The sequence below is a fragment of the Mus musculus genome, chromosome 13 (genome assembly GCF_000001635.26).
Source record: "Mus musculus strain C57BL/6J chromosome 13, GRCm38.p6 C57BL/6J".
NCBI lineage: Eukaryota > Metazoa > Chordata > Mammalia > Rodentia > Muridae > Mus > Mus musculus.
In genome coordinates this window covers 17305306-17323421 of record NC_000079.6, presented here as the reverse complement: position 1 = coordinate 17323421, position 18116 = coordinate 17305306, and the positions used below count along the sequence as shown (strand labels likewise).

Genomic DNA, 18116 nt, shown 5'->3' with positions numbered 1-18116 from the left:
GTATTAGATTACTATTGAATTGATGAATAGTAGCCTTTAAACATTTTAAGCATTCAATATACAATTATTAGAAATTGAACCTTTTTTCTGGTCTTGCCCATGTACAGACATACTCTAACATGTCTATTTGTTGTTTCTTTTTAAGGCTTTTAAAACCAAGGATGGCTATCTTGTAATTGGAGCAGGAAATAACCAACAGTTTGCTGTGGTATGCAAGGTAATCCATAATCACCATGTACTGGCTAGTTTTGTGTCAACTTGACACAGCTGGAGTTATCACAGAGAAAGGAGCTTCAATTGAGGAAATGCCTCCATGAGATCCAGCTGTAAGGCATTTTCTCAATTAGTGATCAAGAGGGAAAGGCCCCTTGTGGGTGGGACCATTTCTGGGCTGGTAGTCTTGGGTTCTATAAGAGAGCAGGCTGAGCAAGCCAGGAGAAGCAAGCCAGTAAAGAACATCCCTCCATGGCCTCTGCATCAGCTCCTGCTTTCTGACCTGCTTGAGTTCCAGTCCTGACTTCCTTGATGATGAACAGCAGTATGGAAGTGTAAGCTGAATAAACCCTTTCCTCCCCAACTTGCTTCTTGGTCATGATGTTTGTGCAGGAATAGAAACCCCGACTAAGACAAATTGGTACCAGCAGAGTGGGGTATTCCTGTGAAACCTGGCCATGTTTTGGGGAGGACTGTGGAAGGATTTTGGAACTTTGGGCTAGAAGATCCATTCGGTGTTAAGAGCTTTGTCAGATGAGTAGGAGCTTGGAAGATAATGTTGAGAACAGTGCAGAAGATGGAGGTCTGGTTTGTGAAATTTCAGAGGGAAAATTAAAGACTCTTTTCAGGGCCATTGTTACTTTGGTTGTGAAGGTTCTGTGGTTCTGGCTAGCTGGGGCTGAAGAATCAGCTGTGATTAACAAGATACCAGAACTACTAAAGCAAAAACTTTGCATTACTGGAACTATTGATGCTGGTTAGCTGGAGCTAAGAAATTAGCGGTGATTAAGAAGAGATCAGCATCGTTGAGGTGACATCTTCTGGGAAGTGTTTTCTGAAAGCACAAAGAGGCTGTGTTCCAGAGATAGCCAAGGTTGTACTCCTGCTGCAGCGGGACTTGGTAATGTGTAAGGGTCACCCAGATGGTACTGGTTTTGAAGGTATGAAGGGGTCATGCAGAGCAGCTGAGGCTCGGCAATGTGAGAGGCCATGGAAGGCCATTGGTGAAGGTACAGCCTCAGTTGCAATTGATGGCCCAGGACTGAAGGGGTCATGCAGTGTTTTGGAGATGCCAGTATCATGAGATGACCACCAAGAGCAGCAGCAGTGGAGTATAGGCATCTGGAGTCTAGAGGATGACGTGTGTGCTACAAAAGGCATGGCTGGAGAAGTGACCCAAGCCCTTGGAGGAGGACCAGAAGATCGTGAGTTGGATCCCAGACATTGGACAGTTGGAGATTGATTTTGATTTTGATTGTGACTATGACCTGATATTTTCCCTCTTGAAGGAAGAAACTATTTAGTGGAGCCCACAGTTAAGAGACTTTTCATTGTAAAAAGACTTTGGATTTTAAAAGAGATGGATATTTTAAAGAGATTGAAATTTTAAGAATATGTAAAAACTGTGGGACGTTTAAAGTTATTTAGATCTTGGGGATGAATAAGAATGTAAGGGTTGAGGCTTACTAGTGATGTGTTTGTGTGTTAAGTTGACAAGGGGTCAATTGTCCTAGCTAGTTTTGTGTCAACTTGACACAGCTGGAGTTATCACAGAGAAAGAAGCTTCAGTTGAGGAAATGCCTCTGTGAGATCCAACTGTAAGGCATTTCCTCAATTAGTGATCAAGGGGGAAAGGCCCCTTGTGGGTGGGACCATTTCTGGGCTGGTAGTCTTGGGTTCTATAAGAGAGTAGGCTGAGCAAGCCAGGAGAAGCAAGCCAGTAAAGAACATCCCTCCATGGCCTCTGCATCAGCTCCTGCTTTCTGACCTGCTTGAGTTCCAGTCCTGACTTCCTTGGTGATGAACAGCAGTATGGAAGTGTAACCTGAATAAACCCTTTCCTCCCCAACTTGTTTCTTGGTCATGATGTTTGTACAGGAGTAGAAACACTAAGACACACCAGAATGGATAGATGGTAGGTTCTCCTGTTCATTTTGTACAAACTGAGGGAAAGTTCAATTTTGCCTGACAGTATTGCTCAGTCATAGCTAGTTGAGTACCCATGTTTGCACCTGAAATCACACCACTTGATACTCACAACTGGTGAGACATAGGTCTGGTAAACATTGTCCTTTCTTTCTTTTCTTTTTTTTTTATTACTTCCTTTCTTACTTCTTTGTTCTTTCTATCTCTGTTTCCTTCTTTCTTTCCTTTCTTCCTTCCTTTCTTCTTTTCGTTCTTCCTTGCATTTTGTATGCTTATGTATTTGTGTACCCTAAGGTATGCATGTGAAGGTATCTTTTCTTCTTGTAGGTTCTAGAGAACTTGTTATTTGCTTGTTTATGTTGGTGTTGGTAGTGTAGTACCTAGGTTGAAATGAGAAACTATGACTTATAATTTTCTCAATTAAATTTTAAAATTTTAATTAATGTATCATTGTCTCCTTCTCTTTTCTCCCTCCAGCCCTTTTCATGTTGCCTTCTCTGATTGTCTCACATGGATGTCATCTCTTGCTTTGATTTATTAAGGTTACATTTATATATACATTTACATACATGCATACATACATAAACACTTTTTTCAATTTTGGGGGCATTTTTAGTCCTGTTTCTTTCTCTTCTCCTTCCCTATCTCCCTCTGTCTCTTTCCTCTATATCATATTTAATTAGCTCCAAATATAAATGAAGTATTTGCAAATTAATTTTTGGTCTGCTAGAAATTTTAGGTTTTTTTGGTTGTGTTTGTTTAATGCATAGCTTTCTGTGGAGTTCATACTTAAATATTTTAGAAATTAGAGTTATATTAAAAATGTTTCTTCTCAATAAAACCCAAGAAAGCCTTAAATACTTGAACCCATTTAGGATAGGAATATGCTAAACTTTAAGTATTGGCTAGACAGTCTTTAATATTTTCACTTTTTATTTCAACTTTACACCTGTTTTAAGACCCTTTTAAAAATAAAATACTGAAGTTTGAAATTTTTAAAGTGTCATTTCACTTTCACTAGTTTAAATCCAAGAGATATAAGCTAATTAAAATATGTTTGTTTTACCCTTATTTTATTTTTTTTGCCTATAGACAAGGGTTTCATCTATTGAAAAGATTTTTCCTGTCTGAGAGAGTAGATTTTTACCAACTATGTGACCATAGGCCTTCTGTCTTATTAAAAGATTCCTGAATTTCTCAGGGGAATTATTTTCATTATAGCAGTTAACCTATTATATACAAGAATTATTTATTATGGTGCCTCTTTTGTGTGAGAAGTTAACAAGCAGAGCTAAAACCCACAGCAAAGAGGTGGAAAAGACTGCAGAGAAGGTGACAGACAAGAGGGATGGTTATGAATGCAGGGAGCACTGCTGAGGCTAAGGTAGGAGGGAGGGGGAAGCCTCTATAATGGTGACCCAGAGAGTGTAGAGAGAATTGATTCAAACATTTGATCTTGGATCAAAGAATCTTTATTATGAATGGTCAGCTTTAAAAATATGAAACATACGGAAGCCGTTGACGGTGAAGTCATTCCTGTGCTCAACTTCAGAGATGGAAACTTTGACTCTGTACTCTAAACAAGTATAGGTTTGCCTACTGAGCCAAATGTTTACAGTCCCTCTCTCTCTCTCTCTCTCTCTCTCTCTCTCTCTCTCTCTCTCTCTCAAGTTGATGCATTCAAATTTGTTCTTTTTTGATTCATTACTGCTGATCATTTTGAAATGTTTAAGCTTTTTCATAAGTATCTGTAAGACCACTTTTGGGAAAGACTTTTATTTTAAAGCAGAAGGTTTGCTGCACATTTTATACTAAAATATGACTTACCGCTATAATATGCTTTCACATTGCTTCAAAAGGGAGACTGTCATAGGCCCCAATATAACGGCATAGTTGACTTTGCTTTTCCCATATGTGAGTTAGGAATGATAATCCCTGCTATGAGCCATCAAGGCAGTGCCTTTAAAACCTCCAGGACCTCAGAGGAAGTGTTCTGTGCGGAGGGTTTCCATGGTATTTAGTTTATTTGTAGGTTTGCCAAGTGAGCACTGCACTTTGATTGACTTTCTCAATCTTGGTCATTTCGTCATCGCATGTAAACTTGTACAACATTTCTTTTAATCCACGTTAAAACAAATTGTTGGTATGTTTACTTGGATACAAAATTCTCTTTTCTTACCAGCAGTACATAAGGAATAAATTTCTTGTAATATATATTTCATTCACACTTATCTGTTAGGGATGGTCTCACGCAAACTGGCCTCACAGAAGTGAACCCAAGTCTGCTTCTTTAGAAGATTTCCGAACAACTCCACCTCGTAGGAAGGGCAGGAGCAGCTGTCAGTGAGGACTGGCTGCGATTTACTTAAGTCCTCTCTTTCTAACCTAGAAGTTGATATACTGGTTGATTAACAGGAGGCACACTATAAGGAAGTGCTTGTGTTCAGGGGTCAGAGTCAGAGCACAAATTTAAGGGTTGGGGGTCTGAAATATACTGCTATATATAAAGTGAACCTTGGTGTATGACAATTTCTATTTTATGTCCCTTAACATGATGCAGAATAACAGGGAAAGTGAGCATATGTAAGCTATTTTAAACTGATTGATGCCAACATTTATGGCTATTTCTATTTGAAGTATATTGACATCCCCTTTAAAGTCATTTCCTTCACTGGGTACAGAATGTGTTGCTTTTCAGCTTCAATATATTTAGAATCTCTGATAGTCACGTTCTCAAAGATTTGACCGGTGTGTTTGGGGTCGGGCACTGGAAATTTCAACTTTAATAAATATTATACTTGATTCAGGTGCAGGTGGTCTGGGGACATTACAGCCTGATTTCTAAGGGCTTTGTCTGCTTATAGTCAGGTAACCATGGATAAAGTACTTAATCTTTTCTACACATTTGTGTCCCTATAAAATGTAGGTTATGATATATAGCTATACCAATGTATAGATTACGGGGATCTTAAGGGCTAGTTACATAAGCAAAACATAGCATGCCCCTCACTCACAAGAAGCATTTATTAACTGGCGTCTAAAAGCGTGGATAGGATAATTCTGGTTCTAGGAGAGACCCAGGTGGCACACTTCCCCTTTAACAGAGCTTTGTGATAAGACCTGGCTACCATGGAGGGGGACTTTGCTTGACGCCTCTGTGAGCAGACAGCAGGAGCATTAAAGAGTATTAGAATTTGAAGCTCCTGTGAACTGGCAGATTAGTTCAATGGAGCCTGAAGTGGAACAGCGGGCACCAGGCAAGGGAAATGAGCTCCAGAGGTGTGCTTTATTGCTGTACAAGGAAAATTAAGAGTGAGTTGTGGTCTCCATGTGGTGCTATTCCTTTCTACCCTCTACACTTTCTTCTGTGCTAGCCACGGAAGAATCCCAGCAGAACACAGGGCAGAGTCCACTAAGAAAGAAACTTTTCTCCATGGGTCAGGTTATCCACAGGTGTGAATCTGTGTTGCTGTTGACCTGTGTTCTGGCCATTTGGCTTCCGGCCGAAAAGTATACACTGAAATTGGAGTAATCAGAGAGAAAGATTGCAAAGAGGGAAAAATTTTTCAGAGTGATCCTTGAACTTATTTATGAATTCTGGGCTTACATTTGTGCTGCATATACACTGATCTGATTCAAATTAGTGCACCCAAAACGCTGTGAGCAGAATCAACATACATGCCTTCATGCTCAGCTTACAGTGTGATTACTAAGTGGAGTACATACAAGACAGATTCAAATGACACTAAAAAGGCTTGAAAATTGAAACAATATTAGATCCAAAATGATGGAAACTGTGATGAAACTTGCAGCTTAGAACTAAGCAAGGCAACTTCTAGAAACAATAGCATCAACAAGTTTCTACAGGATTTAAACATGACTTAGAAGTTCTATTATTATTAATTATTATTTTTACTTTTAAAAATATTCACTTTACATTCTAAACCACCAATCAAAAAACAAACAAACAAACAACAACAAAAAAACAAACCACATGGTGGAACTTGTGGCTCTAGCTGTATAGGTAGCAGAGGATGGCCTAGTCAGTCATCAATGGGAGGAGAGGCTCTAGGTCCTGTGAAGGATCTATGCCCCAGTATAGGAGAGTGCCAGGGCCAGGAATGGGAGTGGGTGGGTTAGGGAGCAGGGGGAGGGGGGCAGGAATAGGAGATTTTCGGAGGGGAAACCAGGAAAGGGGATAACATTTGAAATGCAAATAAAGAAAATATCTAATAAAAATATCAAAATCAAAAAAAAAAGAAAAAAATATTCACTTTACATTCTGATCACTACCCTTCCTCCCACAATCCCTCCCCCTATCCCACTCCCCTTTTCTTCTGAGAGAGTGGAGGCTCCTCCGACTCCAGCACATCAAGTCTCTGCATGGCTGGATGCTTCTTCTCCCAATAAAGTCAGACAACACAGCTGAGTTAGGGGAACTGGTTCCATAGAAAGACAACAACTTTAGGGATAGACACTGCTCTGCTTGTTCTGGACCTACATAAAGACTGAGCTGCACATCTACTACATGCCTCTGTGTTTGTGTGTGTGTGTGTGTGTGTGTGTGTGTGTGTATGCACATGCTTGCATGCATGGGAGAAGGTGTCTAGGTCCAGCTCTTTGGTTAGTGTGTCAGTTTCTGAGAGCCTCCAAGGGTCTGGATTATTTGATTCTTTTGGTCTTTCTGTGGGTTCCTATCCCCTTAGGGGCCCTTAATTCTCCCCTCCAACTTTTTCATAAGAGTTTCATAATGTTTGCCTGTGGGCCTCTGCATCTGTCTTAGTCAGCTGCTGAGTCCTCTCAGAGGACAGCCATGCTAGGCTCCTGTCTGCAGGCATAACAAGAGTATTATTAATAGTGTCAGAGATTGGTGCTTGTCCATGGGATGTGTTGCTGGTTGGGTTGGTTATTGTTCCATCAGTCTCTGCTCTATCCCCTGTCCCTGCATTTCTTGTAGGCAGGATAAATTTTGGGCCTTCTTGACTAAGTTGGTGTCCCTATTGTTCCACTTAGGTTCCTGCCTGGCTACAGAAGTGGCCTCTTAAGATTATATATCCCCAGAGCTATGAGACTCAGCTAGGATTGCCTCCATTGATTCTTGGGAGCCTCCCTCATCCCTGATCTCTGGCACATATTCGAGATGCCTTTAATATCTTTGTGTCTGTGGAGTGTGGCATGTGTATCCTATATTTTATGGTTAGCATCCTTTTATAAGTAAGTCCTTTGGGGTCTGGGTTACCTCACTCAGTTTTATCCACTTGCCTGCAAATTCATGATGTCTTTGTTTTTAAAAGCTGAATAGTATTCCATTGTGTAGATGTACTACATTTTCTATATCCATTCTTCAGTTGAGGGGAATCTAGGTTGTTTCTGGTGATTATGAATAAAACTGCAATGAATATTGTTTAACAAGTGTCCCTGTGATATAGTGCGGCTTCTTTTGCTTATACACCCAGGAGTGGTATTGCTGGGTCTTGAGGTAGAACTATTTACAGTTTTCTGAGAAACTGCCAAATTGATCTCCAAAGTGGTTGTACAAGTTTGTATTCCTACCATCAATGGAGGAGTATCCCCCTATTCCAAATCCTTGCCAGCATGTACTTTCATTTGAGTTTTTGATCTTAGCCATTCTGATAGGTGTAAAATGGAACCTCAGAGTTGTTTTGATTTACATGTCCCTGAGGAGTAAGGACTTTGAACATTTTGAAAGTGCTTCTCTCCATTTAAGATTCCTCTGTTGAGAAATCTGTTTAGCTATATACCCCATTTTTCAATTGGGTTATTTGGGTTGTTGATGTCTAACTTCTTGAGCTCTTTATAAAATTTTGTATATTAGCCTTCTCTCAGATGTAGGTTTGGTGAATATACTTCCACCATCTGTAGGCTGTGTTTTGTCCTAACGACAGTGTCCTTTGCATTACAGAAATTTTGCCATTTCATGAGGTCCCATTTATCAGTTGTTGATCTTAGAGCCCGAGCTATTGGTGTTCTGTTCAGGAAATTGTCTTTTGTACCAATGCATTCAAGGATATTCCCTACTTTCTGTTCTATTAGAATGGCTACTCTACCTTGCTTCTTGGGTCTGTTTGCTTGGAAAACCTTTTTCCATCCCTTTACTCTGCAGTAATGTCTATCTTTATTGCTGAGGTGTGTTACATGTGTGCAGTAGAATTATGGCTCCTGATTTTGCATCCATTCTGTTAGCCTGTGTCTTTTTCTTGAGGAATTGAGTCCCTTGATGTTGAGAGATAGTAATGACAAATGATTGTTACTTTCTGTTATCTTGATGTTGGTGGTGTTAGTGTGTGTGTGTTTTCCTTGTTTGGTATGGATTTACTTATTTCCTGTGCTTTTTTGAATGTAGTTTATCCTTCTTGGGTTGGAGTCTTCCTTGTAGTATTTTATGTAGGACTGGATTTGTGGAGAGATATTGTTTAAATTTGAATTTGTCTTGAAATATCTTATTTTCTCTCCATCTATGGTTTTGTAGAGGTTGCAGGATATCTTTCCAGGCACTTCTAGCTTTTAAAGTCTCTCTTAAGAAGTCTGGTGTAATTTTGATAGGTCTGCCTTTGTATGTTACGTGGCCTTTTTCCCTCACTGCTTTTTAATATTCTTTCATTGCTCTGTAGATTTTGTGTTTTGATTATTATGTCCCAGAAGGATTTTCTTTTCAGGTCCAGTCTAAGTGGTTCTCTATATCTCATATGTTTATAGGCATCTTTTTCTATAGGTTAAGAAAGTTTTCTTCTATGATTTTGTTGAAATATTTTCTGGTCTTTGGAGCTGGGATACTTCACCTTCTTCCATTCCTGTTATTCTTAGGTTAGGCTTTTTAATGGTATCCCAGATTTCCTGGATGTTTTCAGTTGGGAATTTTTTAGATTTGACATTCTCTTTGATTGATGTACCAACTTAATCTATTGTATTTTATACACCTGAAATTCTCTATTCCATCTCCTGTATTCTGTTGTTCCTGTTCTCTTCCCTAGGTTTCTATCTCTAGGATTCCCTCAGTTTGTGTTTTCTTTATTGCTTCTGTTTCTACATTCAGGTCTTGAGCAGTTTTATTTATTTCCTTCACCTGTTTGATTGCATTTTCCTTTAGTGCTTTAAGGGATTTATTCATCATCTCTTTAAAGGCCTCTGTCATCTTTATAAGATTGGATTTAAGATCATTTTCTTGTGCTCCAGTTGTGTTAGGATACCCAGGGCTTGCTGTAGTAGGGTAACTGTGCTCTGAAGGTGTCATATTGCCCTGATTTTTGTTGATTGTTTTCTTTTGGATACCTTTAGCCCTTGGATGTTCCTTTTGTAGTAGGGAGCCTAACCTCAGTGATCTGGATGTGGCAGACCTCTTTAGGATATCCTTAGGCTGTATGGTTTCAGGTCAGCAGGTCTGATGAAGGTGGGCTGAGAGGTTCTGAGAGAATGATGGGTTCCAGTGAGGATGGCAGGAAACTCAGGGCAGCTGGAAGTGCCCTGGATGGCTAGGGTGGACAGAGAAGATAGGTATGGGGAAGGAGTCTAACCTGTATGCATCTGGATCTGCAGGTCTGATCCAGAAGTTCTATTTTATTATTTTTATTTATGTGTAGTTTCTTGTCTGTAAGTGCACTATGTGTATGAAGGTGCCCGAGGAGGCCAGAAGAGGGCATCAAATCTCAATGAATTGGACTTAAGAGTGGTTGTGAGCCTTTTGATGCTAGTACTGGGAACCAAACCCAGGCCTTCTACAGAGTAGCAAGTATTCTTAACCCCTGAACTATTTCTCTAGGCCCAATTCAAAAGTTCTTGGTACCTATCCCGTCCCACGGGATTCAGTTATTTGTGGGTGCGAGGGGGGACCGCATACCTGGAAGGAGATGGGAGGAAGAAAAAGAGAAATAGGAGATCAGGAAGGGTACCTATCGAGGTCTCGTTTATTATGCTGAGGTGCCTTGTTTTTAAAGCATACATCGCGGGGAATATGGGAGGAGTCGAGGGAGAATTATACAAAGAACAAAGAAGTGGGCATCTGCTGACATGGGGGCCCTTTGCATCTTATCTCTGGAACATCGATCCTCCTTGACAGCCTTGGGTGTCAGGCTGGGCTCCGGTGTGACTCATGTCCTTGGATGTCATGGGAACTCAGGAAGAGATAGGGAAGAGGGGGCTATTATTCAAATTTTACAGCCTTGGGTGTCAGGAAGGGAATAAGGAGGAAGGGGGTGATAACCAGCTCTTAGCACGAGGCCATTTGACCTGTTAGGGAGATTGTGAAGGGCTTACTTTCTCACGGATGGTCTCTGACAGGTACCATGTTTAAAATGTCTGGGATACTATCTAAAATTATTCAGAAAATGAAGAATCTAAAGTTTCTCAAGAAAAGACAGAAAGTTGTTTATGCCAACATCAGCACAACACATGTCCAAATTAATTCACAAAGACTGTAATACACTGTTCTTAAAATTCTCTTCTAAGCATTATAGGCATCCCGAGTAAATGGAAAAGTAAAAGTGTTTAGCAAAGCCATTAAAGATATGAATAATCAAATGGAAAATTTGGAGTCAGAAATGTATGATGATAACCCGTATTGGGGTGGACTTTTCAGTGAAGCAGCTGATTTTTTTTTGTTTGTTTTGTTTTTTGGTGTCTTTTTTGTTTTGTTTTTTTTTTTTTTGTTTTGTTTTGTTTTGTTTTGTTTTTGTTACTCATGCTTCCTATAAGTAGCTGCCCACCTCTTCTTCTGTAGGCCCACTAGTCCACAGACTGGTTTTAGAGGAATCATTACTTTGGTCTCTTGTCTGTATTCTGTGTGGGCTTGTTCACTTCTTCCTGAGAAAAATCACACAACAGAGTTGCTGTCTGAATAGAGACCTTCAAAATCAAAACTAAGTTGGGGAGGAGTGGTTACACACTCCCTGCAATGGATAATAGGGTATGCAACCAAAGTAAAACCATCTTAGAGTGTAGTATCACTGTCTAGCCACCATCTTCTGCTTGGTTTTGGTTGGCATGGCATTTTATACATGGGATCTAGAACTTTAGTTACTGTGGAGGTGTTCCCTAAACCACTAATAGACTTCTAGCTATGTTACAGTCTCTGAAAGTAGTTCATAAAGGACATGATGCTCATGAGCAGGATGTAACTCGATTTGCATGACTTTACTGTGGGTGGTAAGGCATACAACTAAGGCTCAGCTAATTTCCCAGAAAGAATGTTTCTGTGTAAGTCAGGAGTTACAGTGCGGGAAACACATACAGACATTCTCACCCACGTCAACCTCTGGTTTGTTGGGTAAAGCAAGACAAAGGGGGAGGGGGATGAGAGCAGTGGTTCTCCATCTTCCTAATGCTGTGATCCTTCAATACAGTTCTTCATGCTGTGGTGATCAGAAAATTAGTTTTCTCTCTACTTCATAACTATAATTTTGCTACTGTTATTAATCATAGTATAAATATCTATGTTTTGTGATGGTCTTAGGCAGCCCCTGTGAAAGGGTCATTTAACTCCAAAGGGTAGTGACCCATAGGTTGAGAACTTCTGGGATAGAGTTACTGGCATAATTTTTTTTTTTTTTTTTACAAGCAAAGGGGTTTAAATTGTATCTGTGCTAAGGAACATTTCATAGAATGCAAAAAATTGTAACCTGTAACCTGTGGAAAGAATTGGTCACTGAATAGGAAAGAAATAAGACAGAAGTTGTGGAAGATGCCTCTGATGTCTGATCTTTAACAGAGAGGGCAGGGACATCTGTGATTCGGCATGAGAATGGAGACTTTCAGAATGGTCAAGTATCAGAAACCATGTTCATTGTGGGACATTCAACATCTGAGCTGCTTAAATTAGGAACAACATTTACTACTTTATTAGTAGTACTGGCATTAGTATTATTAGTATTAGTTATATTATTATTTATTAGGGTTTTTTTTTTTGAGGTATGATTTCTTCTTGTAGCCCTGACTTTCTTGGAACTTACTCTATAAATCAGGCTGGCCTCAAACTCAGAGATCTACCTGTGCCTGCCTTCTGACTGCTGTGATTTAAAACATGTGTCACTAGGCTTAACAAAGAACAACTTTTTATCTCACAGCCTAGCTTGTGATGCTATGAGACATGGGGTTGGATTTGATTATTCTGAGTACAGAGAAATTGGAGAAACTGGGCAATGTACCTACCTGTCCCTTCTTAAGACAGAGACAAACTAAGGAAATCAGGTTTTGTTGGCCTGGCTTGCAGGAATAAGTAGAGGTATTTGGTTATTTCTAGCTAAGACTCCCACGGAGATCAAGGACTAGAATACAATGGAGAAAAGATGGGTGTTTTCCAAGAGACTGAAGCATGTGAGAGATTGTGTTTGATGTCCAGTGCACTCATCTGGGTAAGACCATGTGTGCAGGAGAGCTAAGGAAGAGGTTGATTTGGTAGGGACCTCAAAGCTAGCATGGAGCTTTAGTGACTTTGCCAAACTCCATGGTGAGATGTGATTTTGTGATTTTTATGAATTTGGAGAGGTTTTGGTAGATCTAACTGATTTAGACAAGCATGTAAATTGATTTCTAAAGTTATAAAACAATTAAGAGGGGATGATTAAAGGCAGAAGACAGGTCACTTGAAGGTAAGTGTGGCAAGGTTTGTGTCCAACAAGTGTTTCTAAGGGAAAAAATTGACAGAAAACCAAGTGTTATGCCAGTGAGGTTCTAGAAGGCTTGAAGATCTGAATAACAGTTCACAGAAGACATAAATGATAAAACAGCTCAGGTCAAAAAGATTAAGCTTGACCAAGAGCTGAAGAATTGGTTTTGAGTATGTGGCAGTATATATCTCTCCATTATAGTAAATTATGTTGTGGGTAGAGACTATTCACCCAGCCTAGACCCTTTCAAGTATGACCAATGGTAAGGCAAGAGCCAGTGTGGGTCCAGAGCCTGTCAGTGCTGAGGAGCCACTTCTAATTGCCAGCTTGGCATGCTAAAACGTGACCATGACCCCACCAGGTCTAAAGTAGGCTAAACACCTCAAGCTCTCCCCATCCCAAGAACATCAGGAGAGGGGAGATATTTAATAGCCCTATAGTAGTAGTAGCAGCACTCTAGGATGAGAAGGCTGTGTGGTTCATAAAAAATGACTGTGGGCTATGGATGGCTAGATGAGGTAGTATTTTTCACCTATGGCAGCCATAATCAGCATTGCTTTTCTAATGTTTCTTTTATTTGTTTCCTTAGTCAAGACCACAAAGCATTTGAAATAGATGCCAGTAGACAATAGACCTTCAGAGAACACATTACCCTCTTTAAAATCCAATGTATAAAAAGAATAAAGACATCATTAAGGGCAGAAAATACTCTCAAGAACGAGTGGATGAATGATAATCCCAATGCCAGAGGAAACTTACTACTAATTAATTATTGATGAGGGAGGCCCCTAAGGCTAAACAAACTGCAAAGGTTATTACTACCACTATTGGTTACATTTAAAGCCAGGTGGCAAGTCCATGTTGTTGATGATATTACATGTTTTTGCTGCAGGACAGGAAACATCAGGTTGAAACAAAGCTGGAAGATTTCACCTGCCTTCTGGCATTCTTTAGTACCAGGAAGCACTATATAGGATGCTAAGGGAGAACTGTTTTCAGTAATCCTGTTCAGCTATATACACCGTTTAGTACCATTATGATGTGCCTACTGCTGCAGTAATGACCAGACTGTTATGGTCTAATATTTTGCTTTCTGATTGGAAAGAAAAGCCTAAAGCCAGTATTTGGAAAGGTCACTGCTATTATTTGATAGAAAAGGTGTGGTATGTCTTTCAAATAGCTAGCCCCTGCAAACATTTATACTTAGGTTCATAGATTACTATAACTGGCAATAGTCATGTATTTAGTCAGACAGCTATATTATTCTCTTCCAGACTCATGGAGAATTGTAGAAGACAGAGCAGAAAGAATCCAAGAGCTAGAGGAAGGGATGGAATTTTATGTTGCAGTTTCCTTCATATTGAAACATTACCTCCTAGAGGGAGGAGGGAAGCTTTTAAGACTTAGAGATTGAAAAAAAATCATAGAAGGCACAGAAAGTGACTAAAACTACAAGACTCAAGAAATTAATGAAAGATATAAGATTCTTCATGCCATATCAACAGTAACTATTGCTGAGGTTCAGAGACTCTAACCAGATGAACTGCTTGCATATCATCTAGGGAGTCTTGGGAATATAGCCCTTATATGTTGTTAGCCATTTTTAGGGTAGGCTTTTTGGCAATGCAGAGGCCATTGAGTCATCTGAGGTCTTATAATAAGTCTTTATACGCTTCTGTAAGAAACTCTAGTGAGCCTACTAGTTCATAGCTAGACTTCTGTGTACTCATTTTTTGATGTGTTGTGGGTCTCCTATCCAAGGTGAATAGGCCTTTAAATCATTGTTTGCTTGTGTTTCATGTAGTGCTGGTTTTGCATGCTACAAATCTAAGATCCTATGCAAGCTATATCCACTAGGCAATAGTAGCAAGATTGTTGGTTGGATTTGAAGCCTGCTTTATAAGGGGGAATTCATTCCTGGTACTATAAACATGGCTAAAACTAGTTACGAGGAAAGGTGTAGACTCCCAAGAGAAATCTTTTGATTTGTTTTGGTGAGTGGTCAAGTTGCCAAACCACTACCTTCTCAATATTTATGTTTATATCCCTAGGTCAGCATCAGCTTTCAGTCTTGGGCAGAGAAGCTTTTGATCACATTGGTTAGTGATTAATGCAGAAACTCCCATCTTTTCAAAGTGCTAAGAGTGATTGTGGATGCTTAACCGAAGATGCGGCATCTATATTCATCCTCCCACAAAGCTTAGGGAACAATACAGAAGGAAAAGAAAGAATGTAAGTGCCAGAGCATGGGACAGAGTGCTGGGAAAGGCTGTCTGCAGGACATGCCATAGCTGTAAGACTCATAAATCCACAGCAGCTGTGCTTAAGTTTGCTCAACCTGCACAAAATCAAACACATTAATTCTGGCATAGGAAAGAGGCTCTCTAGGGCCCATCCCTAGCTGAGGAGTTATTGCTAGTTTGTAGCTACTGGGGAGGAGGAGGTTACTTTTCTTCACACTGTGGCCACTGGAAGGGTTGCCTGTTCTGTTTTGGAGGATCCCACACCTGGAGGTGTAATAGTAACACTAGTTGGACTCAGTATGTTATAAGAAATCAAGTTTGGAGATAGACAGCAGACAGGATTGAAGGGGAAATTGGAGGGAGGGACAGGTGAGTTGATACATTTAAAATGAATTATATAGATCTGCAATATTTTCAATGAGTACTAAAACTGTAAAACCAAATTATTGGTGATGATCAGATTAAAAGTAATTTATTCACTGCTGTTAGGAGTGTAAATTAGTCAAGCGACGAGTTTGTTTTTTTTTTTTTTTTTCTCTAAGCACCACACATAGGCTGTGCCCATTCTTAATTTCTTACAAAATGGTGACTTTTTGTATTATTTCATGACTGATTTCCTTTTAAGATATCTTAATCATATTGCAGAGATCATATGTCCCAGTACAGAGGAATGCCAGGGACAGGAAACGGGAGTGGGTGGGTTGGGGAGCAGGGCAGGGGGAGAGTATAGGGGGCTTTGGGGGTAGCATTTGAAATGTAAATGAGGAAAATATATAATAAAAATGCCAAAAAAATTTTAAAATATATTTTTAATTAGGTATTTTCTTCATTTACATTTCAAACGCTATCCCAAAAGTCCCCCAGAACCCCCCACCACTCCCCTACCCACCCACTCCCACTTCTTGCCCCTGGCTTTCCCCCGTACTGAGGCATATAAAGTTTGCAAGACCAAGGGGCCTCTCTTCCCAATGATGGCCAACTAGGCCATCTTCTGATACATATGCAGCTAGAGACATGAGCTTCGGGGGTACTGGTTAATTGATATTGTTGTTCCACCTACAGGGTTGCAAACCTCTTTAGCTCCTTGGGTACTTTCTCTAGCTCCTCCATTGGGGGCCCCGTGTTCCATCCAATAGCTGACTGTGAGCATCCACTTCTGTGTTTGCCAGGCCCCAGCATAGCCTTACAAGAGACAGCTATATCAGGGTCCTTTCAGAAAAATCTTGCTGGTGTATGCAAATGTCAGCGTTTGGAGACTGATTATGGGATGGATTACCAGGTGTGGCAGTCTCCAGATGGTCCATCCTTTCGTCTCAGCTCCAAACTTTATCTCTGTAACTCCTTCCATGGGTGTTTTGTTTCCAATTCTAAGAAGGGTCAAAGTGTCCACATTTTGATCTTCATTCTTCTTGAGTTTCATGTGTTTTGAAAATTGTATCTTGTATCTTGGGTATTCTAAGTTTCTGGGTTAATATCCACTTATCAGTGAGTACATAACATGTGAGTTCTTTTGTGATTGGGTTACCTCGCTCAGGATGATGCCCTCCAGGTCCATCCATTTGGCTAGGAATTTCATAAATTCATTCTTTTTAATAGCTGAGTAGTACTTCATTATGTAAATGTACCACATTTTCTGTATCCATTCCTCTGTTGAGGGGCATCTGGGTTCTTTCCAGCTTCTGGCTATTATAAATAAGGCTACTATGAACATAGTAGAACATGTGTTCTTATTACCAGTTAGAACATTTTCTGGGTATATTCCCAGGAGGGGTGTTGCTGGATCTTCCAGTAATACTATGTCCAGTTTTCTGAGGAACTTCCGGACTGATTTCCAGAGTGATTGAACAAGCTTGTAATTCCACCAGCAATGAAGGAATGTTCCTCTTTCTTTACAATCTCACCAGCATCTGCTGTCACCTGAATTTTTGATCTTAGCCATTCTAACTGGTGTTAGTGAGGTAGAATCTCAGGGTTATTTTGATTTGCATTTCCCTGATAATTAAGGATGCTGAACATTTTTTCAGGTGCTTCTCAACCATTCGGTATTCCTCAGGTGAGAATTCTTTGTTTAGTCTGAGCCCAATTTTTTAATGGGGTTATTTGATTTTCTGGAGTCCACCTTCTTGAGTTCTTTATATATATTGGATATTAGTCCCCTATCTGATTTAGGATTAGTAAATTTCCCAATCTGTTGGTGGCCTTTTTGTCTTATTGACAGTGTCTTTTGCCTTCCTTACAAGCTTTGGAATTTTATGAGGTCCCATTTGTTGATTCTTGATCTTACAACACTAGCCATTGCTGTTCTATTCAGGAATTTTTCCCCTGTGCCCATATCTTCGAGGCTTTTCCCCACTTTCTCTTCTATAAGCTTCAGTGTCTCTGGTTTTATGTGGAGTTCCTTGATCCACTTAGATTTGACCTTAGTACAAGGAGATAAGAATGGATCAATTCCTATTCTTCTACATGATAACCGCCCAAGTTGTGCAAGCACCATTTGTTGAAAATGCTGTCTTTTTTCCACTGGATGGTTTTTTCTCCCTTGTCAAAGATCACATGACCATAGGTGTGTGGGTTCATTTCTGGGTCTTCAATTCTATTCCGTTGGTTTACTTGTCTTTGTCTATACCAGTACCATGCAGTTTTTATCACAATTGCTCTGTAGTAAAGCTTTAGGTCAGGCATGGTGATTCCACCAGAGGTTCTTTTATCCTTGAGAAGAGTTTTTGATATCCTAGGTTTGTTTTGTTATTCCAGATGAATTTGCAAATTTCCCTTTCTAATTTGTTGAAGAATTGAGTTGGAATTTTGAATGGGATTGCATTGAATCTGTAGATTGCTTTTGACAAGATAGCTATTTTTACTATATTGATCCTGCCAATCTATGAAAATGGGAGATCTTTCCATCTTCTGAGATCTTCTTTAATTTCTTTCTTCAGAGACTTGAAGTTCTTATCATACAGATCTTTCACTTCCTTAGAGTCACACCAAGGTATTTTATATTATTTGTGACTATTGTGAAGGGTGTTTTTTCCCTAATTTCATTCTCAGGCTGTTTATCCTTTGTGTAGAGAAAGGCCATTGACTTGTTTGAGTTAATTTTATATCCAGCTACTTC

The 18116-nt window shown here is 39.8% G+C and overlaps 1 protein-coding gene across 2 annotated transcripts in view; it reads left to right on the top strand.

Moving 5' to 3' along the window:
* The window catches only part of Sugct (succinyl-CoA glutarate-CoA transferase), an 837324-nt gene that overhangs the window by 371374 nt on the left and 447834 nt on the right, over positions 1 to 18116 (top strand). For both annotated transcript variants that reach the window (NM_138654.3, XM_011244290.3), the window contains exon 10: positions 146 to 217. In NM_138654.3, coding sequence (NP_619595.3) covers positions 146 to 217 — 72 coding nt within the window. The remainder of the gene's footprint in view (positions 1 to 145; positions 218 to 18116) is intronic.